Source organism: Netta rufina (genome assembly GCF_964035555.1).
Source record: "Netta rufina genome assembly, chromosome: 1".
Taxonomy (NCBI): domain Eukaryota; kingdom Metazoa; phylum Chordata; class Aves; order Anseriformes; family Anatidae; genus Netta; species Netta rufina.
The window spans coordinates 13971441-13986689 of NC_140123.1; the positions used below are offsets into that span (position 1 = coordinate 13971441).

Here is a 15249-nt window from a genome sequence, read left to right on the forward strand (position 1 = left end):
GGGCATGGGGGGCTGCAGTCAGTCCATGACACTTCATCTCTGCTGCTCCTTCACAGTCACTCCTGCCCCTGCTCCATGTGGGGTCCCTCCAACAGGATACCGTCCTTCCCAAACTGATCCATACTGGTTCTGTACCACAGGGTTCATCCGTCAGGAGTAAACTGCTCCAACACGGGTCCCACACAGGTGGCAGCTCCCCCCAGACTTCCTGCTCCTGTGTGGGCTCCTCTCCACAGGCTGCAGCTCTGACCCAGGGCCTGTTCCTGAGGGGACTCTCCATGGGCTGCAGCCTCCTCCAGGCCACATCCACCTGCTCCACCAGGGGCTCCTCCACAGGTTGCAGCATGGAGATCTGTTCCACGTGGGACCTATGGGCTGCAGGGGGACAGCCTGCCCCACCAGGGGCCGCAGGGGAACTTGTGCTGCGTGCCTGGAGCACCTCCTGCCCTCCTGCTGCACTCACCTTGGGGGCTGCAGGGCTGCTTCTTTCTCAGATCTCACCCCTCTCTCCCAGCTGTTGTAGCACAGCAGATTTTCCCAGAGACCCAAACAGCATTGCTCATGATTCGGATCTGGCCAGTGGTGGGTCCCTTTTGGAGCAGGTTGGAGCTGGGTCTGATCTGACCTGGGGAAGCTGCTGGGCTCTGCTCACAGAAGCCACCCCTGCAGCGACCCTGCTACCAGAAGCTTGCCAAGTAAACTTAACACAGATCCTAAATGAAAAATCATGAATGTAATGAATGGATTAAAAAGTCTTAACTACAATATTCACACTTGGTTCTGTGTTTTACCTTGATATTGTAGTATGCAGATATGCAATGCTGAAAAGGAGCATGCTGAAATAATTCTTGTGAGAATAGATGAAACACGACAGACACAGAATGATTGTAGTTAATTAATCATAACCATCAACAACTGTAACCACAAACATCCCAAATATTATGCAATTAACATGGCAAATTGAATCATATAGCAACTCTGTAATTTTCAGCATAATCTTGTTATTTTGATTCTGGATGTAAACATTTCATTTTCTAATTCACTTTTACCTAGTACTTCAGGATTTATGAATGCAGAAATCCTACTGAAATTCAGGGAGATGTTGTTATATGCAAATTCCCTTTTTTTCTTCAAGACTCTGGGAAGAATTTAGTTTTATTGATAGTACTGATGGTATTCGTTGGTGTTATTGAAACCAGGTGCAACAAAATAAAAAATATTTTAGGCTCCCAATATACATAAGACTTCTATGGTAACCTTCCATGAACTATTAGACAAAATTAAAAAAGAGTAGTTGGTCAAGAGAAAATTATGGAGGAAGCAAATCAATTTCTATTTTATATAACATATATACATGATCACAGATAGTAGTGATCATGTATAGTAGTGAGTAGTTTAACTGAAATGTAGTATCATTTTGTAACAGGTACAGAATAGTAAATAAAGATTAATTATCTTATTTGCATTTATAAAAAGATGGGATTCACATAAGGATACTGAAGGAGCTGGCAGAAGTGCTCTCCAAGCCACTTTCAATAATTTATTAACATTCCTGGCTGACCAGGGAGGTCCCAGCTGATTGGAGGTTAGCAACTGTAATGGCCAACTACAAGAAGAGCAGGAAGGAGGATCCAGAGAATTCCAGGCCTGTCTGTCAGTCTGCCTTGTGTTCCAGGGAAGGTCATGGAGCAGATAATTTTGACTGCCATCACATGGCATGTGATCACAGGACAAACAGGTGATCAGACCCAGTCAACATCTGTTTATGAAAAGCAGGTCCTGCTTGACTAACCATATCTTCTGTGTTAAGAGTACCTGCTTACTGGACAATGGAAAGGCTGTGAATGCTGTTTACTTGGATGTTAGCAAAGTATTTGATGCTGTTTCCAACAGCAGTCTCCCAGAGAAACTGTCTGCGCATGGCTTGGATGGATGTACCAGTCACTGCGTAAAAAACTGGCTGGATGACTGGGCCCAAAACGTCAGTTTGAATGGAGTTAAATCTGGTTGGCAGGTGGTCACCAGTGTAATTCTCCATGGATCAGTACTGGGGCCAGTTTTACTTAATATTTTCATCAATGATTTGGATAAGGGGATCGAGTGCAAACACAGAAAATTTGTGGACAATGCCAATTTAGGTGGGAGTGTTGATGACCTTGAGGGTTGGAAGATTTGCAGAGGAATCTGTATAGGCTAGATCAATGGGCTGAGCTGAACTGTATGCCATTCAGCAAGGGTAAGTGCCAGGGGCTGTGACTGGGACACAACAACCCCAGGCAGCATTACAGGCTTGGGGAAGAGTTGCTGGAAAGCTGACCAGCAGAAAAGGACCTGGGAGTGCTGGTCAACAGCCAGTTGAACATGAGCCAGCAGTGTTCCCAGCTGTCCAAGAAGGCCAATGGCATCCTGGACTTCATCAGAAACAGTGTGGCTGGCAGGACAAGGAAGATGATTGTCCCCTTCTATGTGGCTCTGGTGAGACCACGCGTCAAATACTGCATTCAGGTTTGGGCCCCTCACTACAAAAAGGCTATTGAGTTGCTCATTCCTGTGCAGAGAAGAACAAAGCAGCTGGCGACGGGACTAGAAATCAAGAGTTATGAGGAGTGGCTGAGGGAACTGAGTGTGTCTAGCCTAGAGAAAAGGAGACCTCATCATTCTTTACAACTACCTGAAAGGAGGTTGTAACAAGGAGAGTGGCAGTCTCTTTTCTCAGGTGGCAAGTGATAGGAGATGAGGAAATGGCCTCAAGTTGTGCCAGGGGAGATTTAGCTTAGATATTAGGCAGAATTTCTTCATGGAGAGGGCAGTTAAGCATTGGAACAGACTTCCTAGGGAAGTGGTAGAGTCCCCATTCCTAGAAGTATTTAAGAGACATGGATACATGACAATGAGGTATATGGTTTAGTGGTGGAGTTGGTAGTGTTAGGTTGATGGTTGGACTTGACAATCTTGAAGGTTTTTTCAAGCCTAACTGATTCCATGATTCTCCATATTTCTTATCTCCACCAGAATAGATTATTTCTGTTATAATTAATTGCATTATGGTACCATGTGTTAGCCCCTTTTATGGATTTGTAAATTGTTTGTGATAGGAAATTAAGAAAGTATAAGATATTCTCTGCTTAAAATATAATACAGTTAAGCATAGACAGACAGGTGAAGTATACAAGTAACAGGATGTTACTACTATATAAACAATCTAGTTTGAATTGTTATAATTCCTAAAAATCACAGATATAAAAATGTCATTATGCCAGGGAAAATAATGTTACTTTAGTTAAGTATTCCTTTGCATTTTCTAGTGAAAAAATTAGTTCCAGGCTAATTAATCAATAGTCTGTACGGTATAATTAATCCTGGAAGCAAGTTTGAAGAAAATTCTTCTCATCTTACAGGAAAAAGCTCAAAGACAACCATTGTTCAGAATTTCTTACATAACTTCTTTTCTGAAGAGAAAAACAAAAACAAAAAAAAAATTCTTCTTATTATATTACACAGATTCTGAACAAAGTTTATCTAAGATATACAAAAATACAGTTTCTCTTTTTTCTTCTTCATATATTCAGACAGAAATCTTTAAAATTTCTCCTGCGTTCCTCATCATTTGTTGGAACTGCCTCAAAGCATCTGTATAATTACCACATTATTTTACACAAAATCTTTCCTTAAAACTCTTCATTAGGTCTGAGACACAGGGCGGTGCACAGGTTTACAATACATCGTTGTTTCTTGATATTCCCTGTTTTTCTCTCGTCTCTCATTACATACTTCCACAGTAACTTCTTTGGAGGTTAAAAGACTTTTTCAGGTTATGTCAAACTAATGATCCATCAAAGATTTAAAAGCTTTTTGGTACTAAATAAAAGCAACAGCAGTGATAATAAGCATGATAGCAGTGAAGCACTTGAATCTGGCCCTTATTTTATTACCTGAAAGTCATATGGTAATATGATTTTTCAAAGTTCAAGATTTATGATTTTCTTATTAAGTGTGGTGAGATTATGTTTTTGTCATGGCAGGATTTTTTTTTTTATTATTATTATTTTTTTTTTTTTGCCTTAGTCTTCTTTCTTTCACACTATTTCTAGCTACCATCTTCAGCATTAAAAGTTACTCTGAGGCCCAAAGACTGACTCTAATAATAAAGCTCCACCTACTTAAACTGCATTCTTAATTGTATGTCAATGCAAAATGATATAGTAATTTCTTTGGACATCTTGGTATTCAATAACTGTCTTATTTAATTCCTCCAACTTAAAAGTTCCCTATGCAATCATACATGTCATTTCTTCTTAATACCTACCTTTCATTCTTCTATTGCTTGTGCTTATGAATTACTAAACACAACATTTATATTTCGTGTTGTTTAGAGTGTACAGTTAAGCAATATTTTTTATTTAGATTATAATGGAATTTTTAAAAAATATGTTTTTAATGGAATTTCTTTCCCTGTAAACCTTACATTTTTAAAACAGATACAGTTCCAGCTCAAGGTTAAGTTCTTAGTCCTGTCTTTCATATACAAGACAAAGAAGGCTACTGTTTCTGCAGCGACAGTGCAATGATTATATTTGTCCTTGGCCTGACAGAAGATTTTTACTTTGCGTAGAGCTATTTTTTAACTTATTTGAAAGAATGTTTCCTGCTTTATACTCTTCTTTAGGTGTCCTTAGCATGTGCCTTTAAACTCTGCAATATATGCCATGCCCCTTTTAAACTCCATAATAAATTTGCACATAAAATAGTTTAAACTCAGAGAATTGGATTGGAAGAGGACATTGCTCTACATTTGTCAAATTCCTACTTTAAAAGTAAATTGACTGGTTTAAGTCACTGATAATGAACTACAGAGCCCTCCACAGCTTTCACGTGAGGTCACCAAGCAGTAATCACCCAAATACAAGATTATTTGTAATTTTTAGCTTGATCTTAGTTTTATAACAATCAGTGGACAGTTGTCTGGGCCACAAAAAAACTGCCCTTTTAATGTTTGCATCAGCAACACCCAACTGATGAACACAGGAATGAATTTTCCCCCCTATGCAAAAGGCAAAGCACACTGGAGATGAATTGGAAGGATAAAAAGAGTTGAAGGTACTCCAGCTTTTGTATGAGTTCTGCCAATGTAAGCTATCTTAACAGATCTTACTGTAACTGACTCTCCTTTTCCTATTCTTGTCCACACATGTATCATCTACTAATGGAAAAATACTTACTAGATCTCCTTTGTAAGTGATCCTTTTCCTCCTTTATTTAGTTGTTTATTTTGCTCCTAGTTCTGCACTGCTTTTCTGTTTCTTTGATTGCCTTGATATTTTTTTCATTTATTTTCCATTACTCCTTTCACTTTCCACTGAAGTGTTTTATTGTCTGTTAGTCTTCCTTAAAAAGATACTCTTGCTGGAGTGAATGTCACTCTCCCATAATGCACATCAATACACATTTGTGTTCTGAGAGAAACTCATATTTTAGCTCCTTTCAGAAGAACAGGAGTAGCCACTGCAGAGAGAAACATACTGTCCAGGAGATGTTTTGTAACAGAGACTTGAATGCTTTTGCCAAGCTTATAAATTCTGTCAAAGATCAAGGAATTCACTGAACTATTTACACCTGAAGTAGGACATCCAGAAAGTGTTACACCATTAGATTTAATGTCTTGTGATGTTCACTACCTCTGGAATTTCTGTACTCTTTTTCTCCCATAGTGGAGACCACTCCCACATCACAGATTGTTCTCTAGTGACACTGCACAAGATTTATTGAATTGCAATATTTACTTATTTATTTATTTAGCAAAAATATTACTGTGATACTCCTCTCCACATGCACACTCCATCCTGTAATGTTCTTTGCATTTTTGGCAGATATGTTGCTAATACTATTTTCACATTAGAACTGGTGACTGACTTTTTCAGAGGCAAAGTTTGTGCCATTGCCACATGTGAGCATGTTAAAGAATATATAAGCCAGGTAGCTAATACCCCAGAAACTGCTTTGAAAATATACATTAAGTGTTATCTTTGCCACTAGTACTGAGGTAAGTGTAAATAAATCTAATCTTTCTTGGCATAAAATAAACTTTTGTGGAGCACAAAAAAAAAAACATTTTCTTATCAACCAACCAAGTACATCATCATAATATGAAGGATACATTCATTCTGTTTGGGGCTGTCTGAAAGAGAGTTAGAAGTTTATGCTGTAGTAAGAAGGATGTTATGATGTAGTAAGAACTGATAGCTGTAGTAACAGATATAGAAGTAGTAAGAACTGATAGCTGTATTCTGCCTCACCCTTTCTTTTCTTTTATTTCTTTTCAGAGTTTTTAGAGTGAAATGATAGGGTTTTGAATGTGTTTTTAATAACTGTATCTCTCTCATTTATTTATTTGTTTGTTTTCCCCCCCAATATATCCACATGTGAAATGTATGAGATTACAGAACATGTATAAAATTTCTCTTTCATTTGATTCTTCCATGCTGTACTTATTATTTCAACACAGGAAAACTGCAAGCATGAACCTTCCTGTGTTTTAAGCTTCTGCATATTTATTTGTTTTACAACTAAATCTCTACTTTTATATCTTTGAATCCTTTCTTTTTTCCACTACAAACTAACAAGAAATCTAATTCTGAATTAACAGCCAAAAAGGGATGAAATTCAAACATTTCAATTTCCTTCCTTCTTTAGTTTGAAATTAACCAATCTTGAAATTGGTTGAAAAGAGAAGGAAATAAAAAAGAAAAGAGTAAAAAAAAAAATATTTATATATGCCCATCACAGTGTGAAGACAAGGAAATTAAAATAAAACAAACAAACAAAAATTCCTTACTTTGACTATAGCCAACTGAAAAATAACATTTATTAATCTGAGGAAAATAATAGCAACAATTAGAAATATATGTTAGTAAAAATGAAATTAATTTAAACTTTTACTTTGCCTATGGAAGTTACAATTTGGATTTTACAAATTTCCTTTATTTCATGGTGACAGGTTTCCAGGTTGTGCATCATAGGAAGTAAAAATTTAATGTTAATGATGAGAATATATAAACACATGAGACATAGGATTCCACACTGAAATTAAAATGTTATAGCTTCCAGAAGAAACACTTAAATTATCTTTTTTTTTTTTTTTCATGAAATTAAAAAATATTTTCCAAAACTACAAACATGTAGAAAAATAATTTGATATTTCAAATTGATTTTGGAATTGAAATCAAAAGACTGAAGTTCATTAATTTTAAACCAGGACATTTCTGAAAACTCTGATATTTTCACATATACAACAGATCACAGAGGTAGTCTATGAAAATAAATCTCAGAGAGTTTTCCTAGAAATAGAAAAAATCACTTCCTTGTCCTCCACTCTTTATATACATTGTAGAGAATCTGTCCTGATACTGGTATGAATTTTCACTATTGAACTGACAATATTTATATTTGTTTAGCTATTTAATTCATTGTACCAAGTGGTTTTATTTATTTTTTTCTTTTCGTTTTCAGAATGCATATAGCAGTATTTGCAGGATGAGTTTCAGGTAGTCAGTAGTGCTAATGCTCTTATCTGGTGTCAGAGAAATACAAAATAGTGTTAATTTTTTGTTTTGTTTTGTTTTTCTCTCAATCCTTCAAAAGGAAGCATTACTGTGATAGTATCTATTCCAACATATAGATAGATGGCTTACATGTTTCTCCCAGAGGAAAGAAAGTCTGGTGTCAGAACATCTCCTCAAAACTTGTTGAAACCATGACATATCAATTTAAGTTTTGTTTATGTTTTAAATTCAGTGAGATCTGTTCATGAATACAGTCTGGAGCCTTGAAAGTACGTGAGCAAATCAAACAGCATGCTTTAAGGCACTAATACAGAGAAGATTCATCACATTTTTCTGAGAAGGAGGGCTAAAAGAATAATTTTATGGAAATTCAGTGACATTCTTCTCACCTGAAAAATTGCCCTTTAAAAAGATCTTTGCGGACACACACTGTTTTTACAAGGACCTGGCAATAAGACATTTTAAAAGTTTATTATATTCCTAAACTGTGCACTAAAATGAAAGTTAAGCTTTGGTTTGTTAACAGATAGCAGAAAATATTTGTTGATATATCTGCTTTCTTTTAGAAGTATACAGAACTTAACACAAGCATACATAAAGTTATAGTCCCTAAGTCACATGACAATGGAAACCAGACATTTCCTAACTAAGAAAACTTTTCACTGCAAGTTGTGCTCCCATCCAAAACAACTGCCTATGCAGCACTATACCAGCCTCTACTTTCTAAATGTAAAATAATTATATTTGCATTCCTGCAGAATCAATCATTAGGTGACATTTTAAATGTAATTACACCAGATTGTATTATAACCCATTATGGTGTTTTTCTAAAATACAAAATAATATTTAATTACCTATTGCCTAGCAAAATTTTGTATAGTTTCTGAAGCCCATCCATCTTTTTCCTGTCCAAACATTATTAATGAACAAGAACACTTATTTATGTGCCAAAGACACAATTTAAATGCATCTAAATGTGCCCTGTCTTTGGCACATTTAGATACATTTAAATTTTAGGCTTCTGCCTATGCCTAAGACATATTCTAAAAATGTGAATAGGCATTCTGAAAGATTATAACTCACTTTTTACTTAAAACTGTACCTATTCCACACTATAAAAACCATCAAAGTTCAATTTGTATTACTTCTGAAAATTGTTGAACTTAATTTTATATCCTGATAGGCATGGCACAAGTTGTGGAGCTCCAGAACTTGACAGAAAACTGAGTGTAGTTAAGAAAGTAATAATTCTGCTCAACCTAATCAAACTGCTCGGTGCTGCTTAGCTCATACCAGCACCTTGGTCTGCACTCAGAAATGAACAGGTCCATGAGAGATGCCCAAGCTCATTCTGTTTATATTTAGACACCTCATTTTGTGTCTGCTGAAACTTCTGTGTCCTTTTCAAAGATATCTGTGGGTACCACTAACTCAGTTATCTTCCCCTTGATCTATGTTAGAAATAAACGTACCTAGATCTGTGAGTGAATAGAGGCTTTAATAGAATCGCTGTCACTGGGGATGATGAAGGTGAAAGAATCAGTGTGATGTCAGAACTGTCATATTTGTTCTGCTACAGATAAGCATGCTACAGCATAGCTATCCACCTCAAAAGTGAATAAAGATCCAGTGTTCCCTGAGGTAAATACAGTAGTTGGACATTCTTGTTGAGGGTCTTTAAAGAAACACAATGAACTGCTCATTACAGCACCCTACAGCCTCATTCAAAAGTTTTTGTGTGAAAAATGAAATATTCCTTATTCACCTGCTGGAGGGAAACTTATGGAGGGAAAATATATTTACCCACAACTGGATTATGCTTACAACACTGAAGAAAACAGTAGAAATGTGTTTAAGAAGAATAAAGCTATGGACAAGATTTGGGTTTAGCACCTATTTAGCTGATATTCCTGTCTACTCATTACAATGCGTTGTGCACTCTCCACATGACATGTTAACAACAGTCATTAGTCTGGATGTTGGACGAGGTGTTCTCTCCACGTTCATTTCTTTTTTCACTGTATATGAATGATTTCTACAGGTTTAAAAAAAAAAAAAAAAAAAAAAAAAAGTCACAAACAGGATATTTAAAAAAGAAATAAAAGTACTATTAGATATTTTAAATTATATATATATATATATATTGTCTGATAGCTTTCCTTTAACACCATATCCAAGTTTATTATTTTTTTTTTCTGTAACTAAAATGCTGGTTTGTGTTTGTGTTTTGTTTTTAATAGATCTGGGGAATTTTAGTGGTCGGACAAGAAGTGCTGTCTCTGTACGTGAAGGTCAAGGAGTCGTTCTGATGTGCTCCCCTCCGCTTCATTCACCAGGTACAGTAGGTTGCAGCTTGTACGCACATTGGTTCTTAATATTATGGTTCATCATAGGATGCTCGGCATTGTTGATAGAATGTGCATTTGATTTTGGTACTTAAAGAGGGAATATGCACAGTTCTGCTGACAGTTTTGGAGTACCAAAGGAGTAATTAAAACCCATACACTACAAATGTCACTGAATAGCTACAAGATTTTGCCTGTAAGAATGTCTTATTCCCACTATAAAAGTTCAGTGTAGCAATATTCTCCGTACTATCAGTGGTTAATTATAGAATCATAGAATCATTTAAATTGGAAAAGAATTCTAAGATCGTCTAGTCCAACCTTTAACTTAGCACTGCCAAGTCCACCATGACACCATATCATTAAGCTCTACATCTAGACATTTTTGAAGACCTCCAGGGATAGTGACTCAACCACTTTCCCGGGCAGCTTATTCCAACACTTCACAACCCTTTCAGTGAATAATTTTTTCCTAATATCCAACCTAAACCTTCCCTTGTGCAACTTAAGGTCATTTCCTCTTATCTTATCAGCTCGTGCTTGGGAGAAGAGACTGATTCCCACCTTGTGGTAGCTTCCTTTAAGGTAATTTTACAGCATGATAAGGTATCCCCTGAGCCTCTTTTCCTCCAGGCTAAACAAACACAGCTCCCTCAGCTATTCCTCATAAGACTTGTTCTCTAGACCCTTTAGCAGCTTCATTGCCCTTCTTTGGACACATTCCAATACCCTGATGTCCTTCTTGTAGTAAGGGGCCCAAACACCGTATTCAGCTTCACCAGAGCTGAGTACAAAAATGTATGCTGCCTTAAGGTCACAATTTTTTTTTTCAGATTTTAAAAATCTTCAAAAATTATTCAAAATGTCTGCGTTGTACAGTTGAATACAAATTGGCTTTTGTTTTCAGAAGTACAGCCATGATTTTGGTTGCTTCCACTTATTGTATAGCTTAGTTTCCAGTACAACACCATCATTGCTGGAATCCAGAAATATCACAAATCCCACAAAATGGCTGTGAATTTCCAAATAAAAGTATAAATATTCTAGAGAGGTTACTTTTTTTGCTTTTCAGATTGGTACTCCTGCAATATCTGCAGATAGCTAAGTATGTCTTTATATTTGCATAGCATATAATACCTGGAGACAAGCACTAGACGGAATATCTTCTTTGCAAATAGGTACAGTGTAGACCACTCTTTTCCTCTTTGGGAAGTAAGGTTTGTGCTGAGGGTATTTTTCCATCCTTCAGAGTTGAGTTCTGGAAAAAGTCACATCCCAGAAGGAAGAGGTGTAGAAAATATTTCCTCTTCATTTCTATCAGAGAGATGTGTTCTATTTATATTTATTCTAGCATCATTTTTATTACTGTATTATAGTTATCAATGTAATTAACAATTGTTATCTTTTGGCCATCTCTGCTTTTCTGTCTTTTGAGTATATTGCCTTGTTATGGTTGCCTTTATAATCTATTTTTAAGTTTGATACTACAGTCTGTATGTGTAATGCATTAGGAACAAGCAAGAGGAGTTAAAAGCCTTGCGTTGGTGCCAGAGCTAAAACATCAGTGGTACTGAAAACTGATGGGAAGAGTCCTGTGACTGGTGTGTTACAATGGACAGTTACAGGCTCTTCAGATGGGACAGGCAGAGCAGGCAAGGTGTGGTGGTGGTGCTGTATGTAATGGAGAGGCTAGGCTATATAGAGATTGCAGCTCACAATGACACTGTTGAGAGTCTCTGGGTAAGGATTAAGAGACAAGCAAATAAAGTGGATGTCATTGTGGGAGTCTACTATAGACCACCAAGCCAGGATGACAGGACCAGTGAATTAATCTTTAAGAAACTAAGAGGTTCCTCTAGGTCAACCACTCTTGTGTTTATGGGTGACTTCAACTTGCCAGACATGAACTGGGAAAACACACACAGCTGGTACAAATAGATGCAGGAGATTCCTGAAACACCTTTGAGGATAACTTCTTGGTACAGGTACTGAGGGAGCTGACTAGGAAAGGTTCCCCTCTAGATTTGTTGCTTGTAAACAGAGACAGTATTGTGGGTGAAGCAGTTATCAGTTTCCATCTTAGCCCCAGTGACCATGAAGCAGTAGAGTATAAAGTCTTTGGTGATATGAGGAAAACTGCCACCAAAACTTCAACCCTGGAAATGGGGAGAGCAGACTTCAGGCTGCTGAGGTACCTAGTAAGTTCTGCTATCGAAGGCATTGAGGTCCATCAGTGCTGGTGAATTTTTAAGTACCACCTCTTAAGAGAACAGAAATAGTCAGTTTCAAAATGTCAGAAGTCAAGAAGGTGGGGCAGAAGGTTGACTTTGCTGAGCAGGTATGTTCATAGAATTATAGAAGGGTTTAGGTTGGAAGAGACCTTAAAGATACTTTCATTCCAACACCTCTTTCTATGGACAGGAACACTACCTGCTAGACCAGGTTGCTCAAAGCCCCATCCAGCCTGGCCTTGAACACTTTCAGGGAGATGGGCTTTCCATAACTTTTCTGGGCAACACTTTCCAGTGTCTTACCACTCTTAGAGCAAAGATTTTCTTCTTTATATCTAATCTAAATCTACCTTTTTTTTTACTTTAAAGCCATTAATCCTTGTCCTATCACTACAATTCCTGATAAAGAGTCTGTCTTGTGCTTTTCTGTAGGCCCCTTTAGGTATTGGAAGGTCACTATAAGGTCTACCCAGAGCCTTCTCTTCTCCAGGCTGAACAACCCTAACTCCCTCAGCCTCTGTTTGTAGAACTGCTCCAGCTCCTTGATCATCTTTCTGTCCTATTCTGGACTCATTTTAATATTTCCATGTCCTTCTTGTGCTGGGAGCCCCAAAACTGAACACAATATTCCAGGTGGGGTCTCACAAGAGTAGAGAAGGAGAGAATCATCTCCCTTGGCCAACACAGGATTCGGTTGGCTTTCCGGGCTGCAAGTGAACGTTGCCAGCTTGTTGAGCTTCATGTCAACCAACACCCCCAGGTCCTTCTCCTCAGGGCTGCTTTCAATCTATTCTCCATGCAGCCTGTATTTGTGCTTGTGATTACCTTGACCCAGATGTAGGACTTTGCAATTGATCTTGAACTTCATGAATTTTGTACAGGCCTGCCTCTTCAGCCTGTCAAGGTCCCTCTGGATGGCACCCCTTCCCCTCATGTCAACCACACCACACAGCTTGGTGTCATCAGCAAACATTGCTGAGTGCATTCAATTTCACTGTCCATATCACCAACAAAGATGTTAAATAGTGTCAGTCCCAATACTGACCCCTGAGGAACACCCTTCATCTCCACCTGAACATTGAACCGCTGACCACAGCTTCTCAAATATGGAAGCTTCATCAGGTTAGATGCTATGAAAAGGTCCTTCACTGAGTGGGTGGTTGGGCTGGGAACAGGGGTGGAACAGGCTACCCAGGAAAGTGGTCATGGCATCAAGGCTTTGGGAGTTTAATAAACATTTGGACAATGCTCTCAGACATACGGTCTGATTTCTGTGTGTTTCCGTGTGGAGCCAGGGGTTGGACTCGATGATCCTTGTGGGTCCCTTCCAATTCAGGATATTCTATGTTACTACAATTCGATGAATTGAGTGCATGATGTTAGGGTTTAATGAAGATAAATAAACTGGGAAGAAGCAGTAGGTACAAAAAGTGAGAAACAGTTTCATCATGAGAGCTCAATTCCATTTCTCCAAACAAACTGACAGTGTAAAGATAGATGGGCAACAATAGAGCAGTAGTCATACACCTCTTAACACGTCATTCCAACAAATGCACCTTATATATCATCAAAGCATTTGTAAATTTTCCCTAAAATTATGCCTTTAAACCTATATTTAGCCAGATTCCAATTCAATGTTTTACTGTGATAAGCACATTGCTTTTGATTGTGACAAACTATTATCTTTCATTTTCATCAGTGGGTCAGCAAAAACCCTGCTGTGGAAATTCCTGTGCTTACAAAGACAATGTTCAGCTGCTTTTGTTTATATTGTTTGAGTATTGGTATGCTATGCCAACACAAAAATTCCTTCTGAAAAAATATTTGGAACCCCTGTTAGCATAATTTTTTCACCATAGAAAAAGTTCTGCATTGTCAAAGAAGGCTGAAAAATTGCATTGATATACAAAAGTAAACACAAGCTCATGTAAATGGGAAAGGGAATTGGATTTCCTTTCCTTTGTTTGTCATGTAATCAGATACAACTTCCTTTCATCTCCCTTCTTGCAAAATACTGAAGGGTTTCAAGTCCTTATAGTACTACAGTGGGACAGAAAGTAATATTAGTAGAGTGGCTAGAGATGCCTGAGAAAGGTGAGACCTATGTCCATGGACCTTCCAAAAAATTCCACACCTAGTGATGTTTCAACAATATTTGATGAAGCTCTGGTTATAGGATACAAGACATTAATGAAAGATGATTGCCAGATCAAAGTCAGCTTGTGAAAAAGAATTTTAGACAAGCAGAACTTTAAAGGGGAATTGTGTGAGCTCAATAGTATAATTAAGCAGTAAATATGAAACTTCCCCAAACCCTTTCACAGAGGAGAGGAACATCAAGTATTTGTGTGCAGGAACATCTAAAACATTTTTTATTACTTTTTGAAAGCATTCCATTTCTGGATACTCCATTTTATTTTTTGGGTCAGATTTGAAAAATGGCATTGTCTTATAAGTAGCCCTAAGAAATGTTGATCCTTAGAATCACCTTGTAGGCAAACTTACAAGTGAATACTAAGCTGCTCTGGCAGATATGATAAAAACTATTTAAAGCATATACAAAATGTGTGAACATCTTACATTAATAAGACTATGAGTTATGGAGTGGTGTTTTTTGTTTGTTTGTTTGTTTGTTTTGTAGATGAACACTGCAAGCTCTGCTATATTGATTTAGTCACATTTATCAGCACCTTTAGAAATAATTTTAACTTGCTATCTCAGGAGAGAAATCCATGATACTATATCAAATCCAATCATTCTCCACAACCTCATAAGCAGTTAATCCTTCAACAGAATCCTATTCCTCAGTCTCCAAAGTCAATAACTACTTATAAACTTGCCTAAGAATTTCAGGATTGAGACTTTTTAGAAAATGGCAATATCATTTTGGGAAAAGATGGTGTAGTGCGTGAACACTATATTAAAAGAGATATAAGTTTATTAACCCCTTTTTGAATAGGAGATAAAATAAATACTTTTGCTTGAATAGTGCCCACATTCTATTCTTTACAGAAAACAATTCTAGAACTGTCCAAAAGTCTTTACAAAGCACCAGAGAATGAAAAATTAGTACAGCAAATTTATTATTAAGAAGATTTTCATATGTAGATAAAT

The 15249-nt window shown here is 37.2% G+C and overlaps 1 protein-coding gene across 2 annotated transcripts in view; it reads left to right on the top strand.

Moving 5' to 3' along the window:
* The window catches only part of CNTN5 (contactin 5), a gene marked incomplete at both ends in the record, with an annotated part of 395341 nt that overhangs the window by 185165 nt on the left and 194927 nt on the right, over positions 1 to 15249 (top strand). For both annotated transcript variants that reach the window (XM_084285826.1, XM_084285827.1), the window contains one exon: positions 9800 to 9895. In XM_084285826.1, the coding sequence (XP_084141952.1) occupies positions 9800 to 9895 (96 nt within the window). The remainder of the gene's footprint in view (positions 1 to 9799; positions 9896 to 15249) is intronic.